General features: G+C 46.9%; 1 protein-coding gene across 5 annotated transcripts in view; it reads left to right on the forward strand.

Annotated features, from left to right (window-relative positions):
• The window catches only part of LOC134339616 (solute carrier family 22 member 6-A-like), a 77,631-nt gene that overhangs the window by 19,149 nt on the left and 45,018 nt on the right, over positions 1-13,464 (forward strand). For 4 of the 5 annotated variants that reach the window (XM_063036287.1, XM_063036289.1, XM_063036290.1 and 1 more), the window contains exons 2-3: positions 3,806-4,337; positions 10,439-10,542. In XM_063036287.1, the coding sequence (XP_062892357.1) occupies positions 3,936-4,337; positions 10,439-10,542 (506 nt within the window). In that variant the 5' untranslated portion in view covers positions 3,806-3,935. Of the gene's footprint in view, positions 1-3,805; positions 4,338-6,099; positions 6,473-10,438; positions 10,543-13,464 lie in introns of those variants that run through there. The other variant, XM_063036291.1, reaches the window with a different exon arrangement.

The raw sequence follows: 13,464 nt of genomic DNA on the forward strand, positions 1-13,464 counted from the left end.
GACTAAAACTGACAAAACCACATAATTATAGCATATAGTTACAACAGTGCAAAGCAATACCATAGTTTGATAAAGAGCAGACCATGGGCACTGTAAAAAAAAGTCTCAAAGTCCCGATAGATTCATCATCTCACGCAGGTGGCAGAAGGGAGAAACTCTCCCTGACATGAACCTCCAAGTGCCGCAAACTTGCTGATGCAGCACCATTGGAAGCAGCCGACCGCAGCGGACTCTGAGTCCGTCCGAAAACTTCGAGCCTCCGACCAGCCCTCCGACACAACCTCTCTGAGTACCATCCTCTGCCGAGCGCTTCGACTCCGCCCCGGCCGCCAAGCAACAAGCAAAGCCGAGGACTCGGGGTCTTCCCCTCCGGAGATTTCAGATCACACAGTAGCAGCAGCAGCAAAGCAGGCATTCCAGAAGTTTCACCCGATGTTCCTCTGTGCTCTCACGTCCGTCTCCATCAAATCAGAATTGTGCACAGTCCCCTACTTGACAAATAACAGACATCACCACCGGGGTGGCCACTGCGAGCTGCGTCGTGTCGCCATTTCTCCTCCGTACATTGTTACATTGTATATCACATTGACTGTTCTATGTATTATAAATCACTATGATTGCACTTTGCACATTTAGACGGAGACGTAATGTGAAGATTTTTACTCCTCGTGTATGTGTAGGATGTAAGAAATAAAGTCAATTCAGTCATTCAATTAATTTATATATTCATATCATCTGCAAACTTTGCAACAAAGCCATCAATTCCATCATCCAAATCATTGACATATAATGTGAAAAGAATCGGCCCCAACACAGACCCCTGTGGGTCACGGCTAATCATCAGCAGCCAACCAGGAAAGACTCCCTTTATTCCCACTCTTTGCCTCCTGCCAATCAGCTACTGCTTTATCCATGCTAGAAACTTTTCTGTAATACCATGGGCTCATAGCTTGTTAGGGGGCCTCATGTGTTGCACCTTGTCAAAGGCCTTCTGAAAATCCAAGTACACGACATCAACTGACTCTCCTTTGTTTATTCTGCTTGTTATTTCTTCAAAGAATTCCAACAGATTTGTCAGGCAAGATTTTCCCTTGAGGAAACCATGTTCTCTAGGGCCTATTTTATCATGTGCCTCCAGTACCCTGAGACCTCATCCTTAATAATCAACTCCAACCTCTTCCCAACCACTGAGGTCAGTCTAACTGGCCTATAGTTTCCTTTCTTCTGCCTCTCTCCCTTCTTGAGGAGTGGAGTGACAGTTACAATTTTCCAGTCTTTCAGAACCAGTCCAGATTCTAGTGATCTCATGAAACCCCATTTTACTGGGCATCTCTGGAGATATGGCTTGTTAGCCCCTCCCTAACAGCCACTGGACGCCGTTGAGGAAACCACCTTCAGCAGACTCCGTACATCTAGGGTCGATATGACTTGGGTTCCGCCAAATCGGAACGGTCGGGATGTCTCACTCCCCAGAACCCTGGTCGGGTCTTTGTGAGTATTTCCAGCTCCCAAGCAAGAGCCCTTCAGCAAGAAATAACAGGCTGCACACAATTATACAGAAAGTATATTTATGAATGTTAACTTAACCAAAGAGTTATTAAAGAAAAGAAAGAACAAAAAAACAAAAGGGCCCATCATAACTAAACAGTCAAATGTGCACATGAGCTGGATCTCATTTTGAAGCTGTCGTTAACTCACGCACTGGACCCTTGGCCTGTGTGAACGCACACACCACATTCCACTGTCGCTCGAAATCCACTTCGAACAAATGAGCTCCCCCACAGGAGTATTGGTCCTTCCTCTTTGAAGCCATTCAACGGCACAAAGCACCCTGTGCAACACAGATGGCATTCTCAGCCATCTTCCCTTCTGTCTTCTCCCAGTTCCCACCAAAAAGACCTCGACCCACACCAGTGTCCCTCACAATAAGCTCTCCACCCAGCCTTCTCGAGAAACCTCTCCCAATTCCACCATCCTGATTGGCTGACACAACGTTCCTAACCTGAATAACAAAGCTTCTCATCTCAGCTCAAACCCAAACAGGCTGAGAGCAGATCAGACTGCTCTTACAGAACTGCTAAAGTGAAATACCATCGGCATAGCAGTAACAATCTTAACCAGGGCGTTACACTTGAAAGATCATTACTAATGCCTCCACAATCTCTTCAGCCATCTCTGGGCTGTACACCATCTGGTCCAAGTGATTTATCTCCCTTCAGATCTTTCAGTTTCCCAAGAAACTTCTCCCTGGTAATGGCAACTTCACACACTTCTGACCCCTGACACCTGGAACTTCCACCAAGACTGTCTTCCACAGTGAAGACTGATGCAAAATACTTACTCTGTTTGTCCGCCATTCCCTTGTCCCCCAGTACTACCCCTCCAACATCATTTTCCAGCAGTCCAATATCCACTCTCACCTCTCCTTTATAATTTTGGGATGAAACAAAGCACACGAGGATTATAAAGAAACCAGAAAAGAACCCAAGGGAATTAGGAAAGGCAGGAGGAGCCTTGGAAAGAATGATTAAGGTGAATCCCAAGGCATTTTATACATACATCAAGAGCAAGAGGATAACTGGGGAGAGGTTAGGACCACTCCTGGGTAAAGGGGGTGAGGGGACACTTGCTTGGATGCAGAGAATGTGCGTGAGGTACTGAATGAGTACTTTGCTTCCGTATTTACCAAGGAAAAGGATATGGAGGACCAGGAGATCAGTGCTGACTTCATCAAAATGTTACGGCTTTTAGAGGTCAAGGAGGAGGTTGTACTGGGTCTCCAAATGATTATTAAGGTGGATAAGTTCCTAGGGGATTTACCCCAGGTTATTGAGGGAGGCAAGAGACAAAATTGCTGGGGCCTTGACCAGTACCTTTGTGTCCTCTCTACCACAGGCGAGGTCCCCGATGACTGGTGAGTGGCTAATGTTGTTCCTTTATTTAAGAAGGGATCATGGGAAAATCCTGGGAACAATAGACCGGGGAGTCTCACATCAGTTGTAGGGAAATTGCTGGAGAAATTTCTCAGGGATAGGGTATATGAGCTTTTAGAAACCCAAGGTCAAATTAGGGAAAGCCAGCAGGGCTTCGTGCAGGGCAGGTTGTGTCTTACTAACTTGATTGAGTTTTTTGACAAGGTGACAAGAGAGATTGATGGATGTTGTCTACATGGATTTTAGTAAAGTGTTTGACAAAGTCCCTCATGGGAGGCTACTCCAGAAGATTAAGATGCATGGTGTCCATGGCTAATGAGCTGTTTGGAATCAGAATTAGCTTGCACAAAGAAGACAAAGGGTAGTGGTTGAAGGGACTTATTTTGAGCTGGAGGTCTGTAATTAGTCTGTTCCACAGGGAACAGCGCTGGGACCTCTGCTGTTTGCGATGTGTGAACATCGAAGGGTGTCGGGGCTTTGGAGAGGGTGCAGGAGAGGTTCACCAGGATGCTGTCTGGATTAGAGGGCATGTGCTATCATTAGAGTCTGGAAAAACTTGGGTGGTTTTCTCTGGAGTGGCAAAAGCTGAGGAGAGATCTGAAAGAGGTTGACAAGATTATGAACAGCATAGAGTAGACAGTGAGTATCTGTTTCCCCAGGATTGAAATATCCAATACCAGAGGGCATGCATTGAAGGTGAGAGGGGATAGGTTCAAAGGGGATGTGAGGGGTGAGTCTTTTGCTCAGAGAGAGGTGGATGCCTGGAACGTGCTGCCTGGTATGTTGGTAGAGGCAAATACTCATGGACTTGTGCAGATGAAAGTAAGTTCAATTTTGACATTGACTCTAACAAGTGTATTTGTTGCCACCAGAGTAAATGTTGCTGAAATTTGCTGATGCCAACCTGTACCCAAAGACTGCCGTCTCTCCGCCTGAACTGAAGTCTCCCAGGTGATAGAGGTTCTCTGAAAGTGACCATCTCCCGGCCCACACGACGTGAACATGGGCTTTGAGGATATCCTGGAGAAGGTGGGAACTGTGGGCAGATTCCACGCCATTCACATTGTTCTCCTAGCTATCCCTCTTGCTATGCTGTCCACCCACAACCTCCTCCAGAACTTCGTGGCCGCTGTCCCCGACCATCGGTGCAGGGTGCGGCTGGGAGGTGCAGATTCGAGGTACATCAATGTGACAGAGGAGCCACTGAGGGAGGAGTTTCTCCGGGTGTTCCTGCCCATGGACCAGGAAGGGAGGCCGGACAAGTGCCGCATGTACAGCTCCCCGCAGTGGCATCTCCTGGGCACCAACGAGACGCAGGGCATAGGGAGCCAACCTGACACACAGGAATGCACCGATGGGTGGGTGTACGACCACTCCCAGTTCGCAATGACGATCGTCACAGAGGTACGTTTGAGATGACTACTTTGCAATCAGATCTCAGCTTAAGTCACATCACCCCTCCTGGGCCATTGGCCGCTTATAGTGGCTAACCAGAGTCCTCTGGCCTGGGCCACTCTTTCAAGCTGCCCCCAGGTGGAACTCATCTTCCCAGGTGAAGATTCTTTCTCCCTCAGGGACGAGGTCTTTGCAGATTGTTCGCGTTTCTGTAGCTCTGGGATTTTATGAGGTGGGGTCGCTCGCTAAATGTCCAGCCCTCCTCCGTTTGCAGACGGCCTCTGGACCGTCCATGGCCAAGTTTTGCAATCAGAAGGTCTGATTGAGTTTGGGCAAGAGGGAGCCTGCTCTGCCTCAAAAGCTTTTGCATTAGTTGGCCAACCTTCCCCCGTTCAGAGAGCAGTGTCACAGGTGGGAAGTGGTGAAGGAGATGTCTGGTGCTCTGGTCTTCAGTAGTCAGGGCATTGAGTGCAGGGGATGGTACATTATGTTGGTGAGGCCATACTGGGAATGTTGTGCACAGTTTTGTTCAACCTGTTATGGGGAAGATGTTAACACAAGAGATTCTGTAGATGCTGGAAATCCAGACCAGGTGATTGGACCACGAGAGAAAGAGAAGGAGGAGTCCATTCCCCTCTCCTATCAGATTCCTTCTTCTTCATCCCTTTACCTTGTCCACCTATCACATCCCAGCTTCTTACTTCATACCTCTCCCCACCCACCCACCTTCCTCCTCACCCTTGTGTTCCCCTTCACAAATTCCTTTCTCTGCCCCATCTCATTCCCTAATTGAAGATTTAGTTCCGTGTCTCATTCTCGAATAGGAGATCAAGTTCACCTCCGCAAAAACCTGCTATCCCCGATTATTGAACCCCCTATCTCTTCGTAGAGCCTCATTAACCTGTTCCAACTTCGCTTGCCTTTCCTAAACAGAAAGCAAGGATGGAAGGAATGAAGTTACCTGAAAAATCTACCTGGATCCTCTGGCACCTTTGCCAAAGTCTTTCTGAACCAAAGCCTCAACACTCCACTTTGACACTGGCCCACTCGCACAGGGTCCACTCCCACAATGGCCATCCACTAAACCTGAAATATAAAATCCTGAGTGGTTTAAATTAATGAATGCACACAGTTTTCCCCCCAGGGTTGGGGAATCAGGAACGAAAGGGCACAGAGGGGAGAAATTTAGTAGGAACCTGAGGGGCAACTTCTTCACCCAGAGGGTGGTCCTTATATAGAATAAGCTGCCAGAGGAAGTGGTTGAGGCAGATACATTAACAACAGTTAAAAGACACTTGGACAGGTACTTGGATTGGAAAAATTTACACCAGGGGTTCTCAACCTTTTTTATGCCATGGATCCCTACCATTAACTGAGGAATCCGTGGACCCCAGGTTAGGAATCCCTGGTTTAGAAGGATATGGGACAAACGGGACCAGCTTAGATGGCATGCGTTGGATGGGCCGAAGGTCCTTTTCTCTGCTGTGTGACTCCAGGAACTGTGTGAGGGGGTGCTATCCAGGTATGCGGAGATGACAGTCACTACAGTAACTTCAAAGATCAACTTTATTCTCCGTGTACAGTTACGTACATCAGGGATTTGCTGTGGGGTGCTGTTCAGGGTGTGACATGTAACAAAAACAACAGTGTTCAACCGTTAGAGAGGAAAGAATTATACAACAGGTAGAGTTCGAGGTTAAAGTACAGATATGCAATAAAATGTGCTTAAGTACATAAATATAATATACTTAAATATGTAAATCCTCCGCCGAGCCTTTTTGTTATCGAAGGAGATCTGGTTCTCCATCATCACACGAGGTCCTGTGAAATATTGATGCCCAGGGACCTGAATGTCGAGGTGACGCTGACTGTAGAATTGTTGATGATGAGGGGGTGGAGAGGTGATACTTTTCTCACGAGGACATTCAGCTCCGGGAGGAAGGTGACAACCTCGCTCTCTCCTGCCAAAGAAAGGTCCCTGCATTCAAATGGTTTCTTTCTCTCCGTCTCTCTCGCTGGAGGAAGGTCCCTGCGTTCGAATGGTCTCTCTCACTCTCTGCTCCCGGAGGAAGGTGTCGGAGTCCTGCGTCTTGTGCAAGGTTTAATCGACACGGCGTGTGGATTGGACTCTAGTTCACGTTATGGTGTGTTTCTGGATTCTGGTCGCTCCTATTTTTTTGTTGCTATTTGGGTGATTTTGATCCGGGCAGCCTGCAGAAAATGAGTGACAGAGCTAGACTGAACTGAATATGCCTGAGCTCTTTCCATTTTGTGTGTTTTATTTCGTGCTTCTCCTCTTTTCTTTCTTTTTTGCCATTTCCGCGATCTGTTCCTTTTCGCATGTTGGGGGGGGTGGAGTTTGATGTTTTTGATGCTTTATCTTTGAACAGGTTCCAGGTTTTTTTTTGTTTCGTGGGTGTCTGTGGGGAGGATGAATCCCAGGGCTGAATTCTGCAAATCATGCAGTGTGGGAGAAAACAGAGCAGGCAGGGATCTGTGCTGGGCTGGGAGCTGGGGGCTGGGAGCTGGGGGCTGGGGGCTGGGGGCTGGGGGCTGGGGGCTGGGGGCTGGGGGGGAGCTGGGAGCTGCCCTCCAGTGTTCACTCCCTGAAACACAAGCTGGCCAAGTGCGAGATGAGGAACTGCTGTGTATCTGTTCTTGCAGAAACGTGGCTCCGGGAGAACATCCCATCAACTTTCACCATTGATCTTCAGGGCCATAATTCTCAGAGACACGTGCAGATATTATTTATTGTGACTGGCTGTGCTGGATTGTAACTCTCTGTGCTGTGCGTGTCTGTATGTATTGCGGCTTGCACCTTTGCCCTGGAGAAATGCTGTCTCGTTTAGCTGTGTACGTGCATATGGTTGACTGAGAAATTAAACTTGAACTTGATATTCAAGTGTCAAGTGGTGGACTTCTGAAACCAAAATCAAAATTAAATCAGGTTTCATTATCATGCATGGATACAGTCGAATGAGACCGCGTTCCTCTGGGGCCCAGGAGCAGAACATACATTCAGATAGCGAGAGACGAAACACACACACACACACACACTGCTAGGCAAGAGAACACACACACAGTCCCCCAGCCTCCCCGGCTGCCTGTCCTTCTGCTGGTTGAACACTGGAGGGCAGCACTGACGGGAGAGGCCAACCCCGCAACCGTGCTACACCGGATCCGGCCTCCTCACACCCGGGCTGCGGAAGCAGGCCAGCCCGCCCCGGCCTCCGGCCTCCGGCCTCCTCACACCCAGGCTGCGGCAGCAGGGGAGCCCGCCCCCTCTGAGCCCCGAATCCTCCTTCTCTTGGCGGAACACCGGCGTCTCCTTCTCCCAGCTGCCCGCGGGCTTTTCCTTCTCCGGTCGGACGCCGGCTTCACCTTTTAAAATCTGACCCCCGGCCGTCTGTCGGCTTCTAAACCCCACAACATAAGAAATAGGAGCAGGGGTCGGCCATCCGGCCCGTCGAGCCTGCTCTGTAATTCAATAAGATCATGGCTGATCTGTCCGTAAACTCAGCTCCATCTACCTGCCTTTTCCCCATAACCCTTAATTCCCCTACTGTGTAAAAACCTATCTAACTGTATCTTAAATATATTTAGTGAAGAAGCCTCAACTGCTTCCCTGGGCAGAGAATTCCACAGATTCACCACTCTCTGGGAAAAACATTTTCTGCTCATTTCCTTCCTAAATCTTCTCCCCTGAATCTTGAGGCTTTGTCCCCTAGTTCTAGTCTCACCTACCAATGGAAACAACTTTCAAAATTTTGTATGTTTCTATAAGATCCCCTCTCATTCTTCTGAATTCCAGAGAGTATAGTCCCAGGCGACTCAATCTCTCCTCACAGGTACCTGGAATCAACCAGGTGAACCTCCTCTGCACTGCCTCCAAAGCCAGTATATCCTTCCTCAAGTATGGAGACCAGAACTGCACACAGTACTCCAGGCGCGGCCTCACCAGTCCCCTGTATAGTTGCAGCATGACCTCCCTGCTCTTGAATTCAATCCCTCTATCAATGAAGGCCAACATTCTGTTTACCTTCTTAATAACCTGTTGTACCTGCAAGCCAACTTTTTTTGTGATTCATGCACAAACACTCCCGAGTCCCTTGGCCATCTCCCCCTCCCGGCCATCTGCTGGCTTTTCTTTCTCTGACTGGTCCACCAGCTCCAAACAACGAACAGATCACTGATGTGGTAGACCTACTGTAGTCATAGTCATACTTTATTGATCCCGGGGGAAATTGGTTTTCGTTACAGTTGCACCATAAATAATTAAATAGTAATAAAACCATAAATAATTAAATAATAATATGTAAATTATGCCAGGAAATAAGTCCAGGACCAGCCTATTGGCTCAGGGTGTCTGATCCTCCAAGGGAGGAGTTGTAAAGTTTGATGGCCACAGGCAGGAATGACTTCCTATGACGCTCTGTGCTGCATCTCGGTGGAATGAGTCTCTGGCTGAATGTACTCCTGTACCCAACCAGTACATTATGTAGTGGATGGGAGACATTGTCCAAGATGGCATGCAACTTGGACAGCATCCTCTTTTCAGACACCACCGTCAGAGAGTCCAGTTCCATCCCCACAACATCACTGGCCTTACAAATGAGTTTGTTGATTCTGTTGGTGTCTGCTACCCTCAGCCTGCTGCCCCAGTACACAACAGCAAACATGATCGCACTGGCCACAAAGGACTTGTAGAACATCCTCAGCATCATCCGGCAGATGTTAAAGGACCTCAGTCTCCTCAGGAAATAGAGACGGTTCTGACCCTTCTTGTAGACAGCCTCAGTGTTCTTTGACCAGTCCAGTTTATTGTCAATTCGTATCCCCAGGTATTTGTAATCCTCCACCATGTCCACACTGACCCCTTGGATGAAAACAGGGGTCACCAGTGCCTTAGCCCTCCTCAGGTCCACCACCAGCTCCTTAGTCTTTTTCACATTAAGCTGCAGATAATTCTGCTCACACCATGTGACAAAGTTTCCTACCGTAGCCCTGTACTCAGCCTCATCTCCCTTGCTGATGCATCCAACTATGGCAGAGTCATCAGAAAACTTCCGAAGGTGGCAAGACTCTGTGCAGTAGTTGAAGTCCGAGGTGTAAATGGTGAAGAGAAAGGGAGACAAGACAGTCCCCTGTGGAGCCCCAGTGCTGCTGATCACTCTGTCAGACACACAGTGTTGCAAGCACACGTACTGTGGTCTGCCAATCAGGTAATCTGTACTGCTTGTTCCTGGAGAACAGTATAATTTACTATATAAAAAAAACAATTTTTTCTTTCTTTTTTTTCCCCAAGGTTCAAGGTAGTGCATCAGGCCCATATGTCAAAGGATAAACTAGCACTTATTTTTTCCAACATTAAACCTATTTGTGACAGGTGTAATATTGAGGTGGCCACTTTAACTCATATGTCTTGTATAAAGCTAGATAATTTTTGGAGAGATACTGTCTTTTTTTGGCTCTCCTCCATTATGTCCTGTTTAAGTTTAGAGAAAATAAGAAGACGGACATTTGATCCATCCTTTAAATTTGAGCAAATCTGGCGACCTTTTATTCAATATTTTCATTTGATGGATTACTCTTCCAATTATTACTTTTCGAAGTTTTAGATTTGAGCAGAAAGTCGTATCCGCAGAGTGGACTGCCCAGTCCTCTTTGTTTTTCCTTTTCTTCTTATAGTGTAGTGGGGTTTTTTTCCCTTCTCATTTAAAAAACTTAAAGGTTTTTTTCTCTCTCCATGAATTGATAAGAGGAGAATTAGTTGTCTTTCTTTTTCATTATATATTACATATTTGCTTAATACTATGTATGATTTTGCTAATCTGTATTTCACTTTCTGTTCATATTGTTATATATATTTGAGATAATTCTCCTCTTATTTGTATATATGCTCTTTCTAAATCAATAAAAAGATTAATAAAGAAAGAGAAAAAAAAATTTAAAAAGAAAAGGAGAAGTCCACCCCTTTGATTGGTCCCCAAGAGGTTGTTGCATTCGAACATGCTGCCATCTTACCAAAAGTCCAGAAGTTCAGCTCCTGTTGCTTCCTACACTTGTTCAGCCGCTCTCTGAGTGTCTTGGTGGTGTTCTTGCTTTGGCAGTGGGACCTGGTGTGTAACCGTAAATCGCTGAGACACATGGCACAGTCTCTCTACATGGCTGGAATCCTGGTGGGATCCGTCATTCTCGGGAGGCTCTCCGACAGGTAAGGCTCTGGGAACGAGAGATTCATCCGAATCTCCTCATGGATTTTAGTAAGGCATTCGATAATGTTCCCCATGGTAGGATTATTCAAAAAGTCAGGAGGCATGGGCTCCAGGGAAGCTTCGAGATGAAGCTTGGCGACCTGTGGTTTTCCACAAGGGCCTGTTCTGAGACCATAAGCTCATAAGACATACGAGCAGAATGAGGCCATTCAGCCCATCGTCTGCTGTGCCGACCCATTACGGCTGATCCTGGATCCCACTCAACTCCACTCACCTGCCTTCTCGCCATATCCTTTGATGCCCTGACCGATCAGGAAACTATCGACTTCCACTTTAAATATACACACTGTCTTGGCCTCCACCTCAGTCTGTGGCAGAGCATTCCACAGATTCAGAACCAGAATCAGGTTTATTATCAGGGGCATGTGCCGTGAAATTTGTTAACTTAGCAGCAGCAGTTCAATGCAATATATAATCTAGCAGAGAGAGAAAAAAATATATAAAGTAAAACATAACAATAAATAAACAAGTAAATCAATTACATGCATTGAATAGATCATTTAAAATGTGGAAAAGTATAAATACTGTATATTAAAAAAGTGAGGTAGTGTCCAAAGCTTCAATGTCCATTTAGGAATCGGATGGCAGAGGGGAAGAAGCTGTTCCTGAATCGCTGAGTGTGTGCCTTCAGGCTTCTGTATCTCCTACCTGATGGTAACAGTGAGAAAAGGGCATGCCCTGGGTGCTGGAGGTCCTTAATAATGGACACTGCCTTTCTGAGACACCGCTCCCTGAAGATGTCCTGGGTACTTTGTAGGGTAGTACCCAAGATGGAGCTGACTAGATTTACAACCTTCTGCAACTTCTTTTGGTCCTGTGCAGTAGCCCCTCAATACCAGACAGTGATGCAGCCTGTCAGAATGCTCTCCATGGTACAATTATAGAAGTTTTTGAGCATATTTGTTGACATGCCAAATCGCTTCAAACTCCCAATAAAGTATAGCCGCTGTCTTGCCTACTTTATGACTACATCAATATGTTAGGACCAGGTTAAATCCTCAGAGATCTTGACACCCAGGAACTTGAAACTGCTCACTCTCTCCACTTCTGATCCCTCTATGAGGATTGTTATGTGTTCCTTCATCTTACCCTTCCTGAAGCTCTTCCACCTTACTGACATTGAGGGGTTGCTACGACACCACTCCACCAGTTGGCATATCTCACTCCTGTACGCCCTCTCATCACCACCTGAGATTCTACCAACAATGGTTGTATCGTCAGCAAATTTATAGATGGTATTTGAGCTATGCCTAGCCACACAGTCATGTGTATAGAGAGAGTAGAACAGCGGGCTAAGCACACACGCCTGAGGTGCGCCAGTGTTGATTGTCCGCGAAGAGGATATGTTATCACCAATCTGCACAGACTGTGGTCCTCCAGTTATGAAGTCAAGGATCCAATTACAGAGGGAGATACAGAGGCCTAGGTTCTGCAACTTCTGAATCAGGATTGTGGGAATGATGGTATTAAATGCTGAACTATAGTCGATGAACAGCATCCTGATGTAGGTGTTTGTGTTGTCTAGGTGGTCTAAAGCCGTGTGAAGAGCCATGGAGATTGTGTCTGCCATTGACCTATTGTGACGATAGGCAAACTACAATGGCTCCAGGTCCTTGCTGAGGCAAGAGTTCAGTCTAGTCATAAACAACGTCTCAAAGCATTTCATCACTGTCAATAGTCATTAAGGCAGCCCACATGATTCTTCTTTGGCATTGGTATAATTGTTGCCTTTTTAAAGCAAGTGGGAACTTCTGCCTGTAGCAGTCAGAGGTTGAAAATGTCCTTGAATGCTCCCGCTAGTTGGTAGGCACAGGTTTTCAGAGCTTTACCAGGTACTCCATCGGGACCTCCTACCTTGCGAGGGTTCATTCTCTTTAAAGACAGTGCTCTCTGGCTAAAAATATTCCTCCTTACCTCTGTTCTAAAAGGTTGCCCCTCAATTTTGAGACTGTGCCCTCTATTTCTGGATGCTCCCACCATAGGAAGCATCCTCTCCTCATCCACCCTATCTAATTCTTTCAACATTTGGTAGGTTTCAAAGAGATCCCCCAGCATTCTTCTACATTCCAGTGAGTACAGGCCCAAAGTTGCCAAACACTCCCCTGTATCTTAGTCCCTTCATTCCTGGAATCATCTTCGTGAACCTCCTCTGGGCTGTCTCCAAGGAAAACACATCCTTTCTGAAATATGGGGCCCAAAACTGTTGACAATACTCCAAGTGCAGTCTGACTAGTGTCTTATCGAGTCTCAGCATCTTGCTTTTCTATTCCCACTGAAATAAATGACAACATTGCATTTGCCTTCTTTACCACAGACTCAACCTGTCAATGAACCTTCTGGGAGTCTTGCACGAGGACTCCCAAGTTCCTCAGCACCTCTGATGTTGGAACCTTCTCCTCATTTAGATAATAGTCTGCACTATTGTTCCTTTTGTGGCGACCCACTTTCCGACATACACGAACCGGCTCACAACAGCGCGCACAGGCAGAGGGCCGGCCCCAAAAAGGGCGCCAGGCCATCTTCACCAGCAGGGGGAAAATCCCGCGCACAGAAAGGGTCTGGGAATATGCATTCCCCACAGCAATCCCGCCCAGGGAGGGCGGGAACGGGAAGGCTTTAAAGCAGGCCGCGAAGTTTGAATAAATCTCTTTCATCGCAACTCTAACTCACGGACTCCGTGTGGTTATTCTAGCGCTGTGTGTAGCACACCGCTACACTTTTACCTAAACGCATTATCGTACATTTCCCAACTCTGTATTCCACCTGCCACTTTTTTGCCCATTCTTCCAATTTGTCAAAGTCCTGCTGCAATCGCATTGCTTCCTCAGCATGACCTACCCCTCCACCTATCTTCATATCGT

The sequence above is a fragment of the Mobula hypostoma genome, chromosome 30 (assembly GCF_963921235.1).
Source record: "Mobula hypostoma chromosome 30, sMobHyp1.1, whole genome shotgun sequence".
NCBI lineage: Eukaryota > Metazoa > Chordata > Chondrichthyes > Myliobatiformes > Myliobatidae > Mobula > Mobula hypostoma.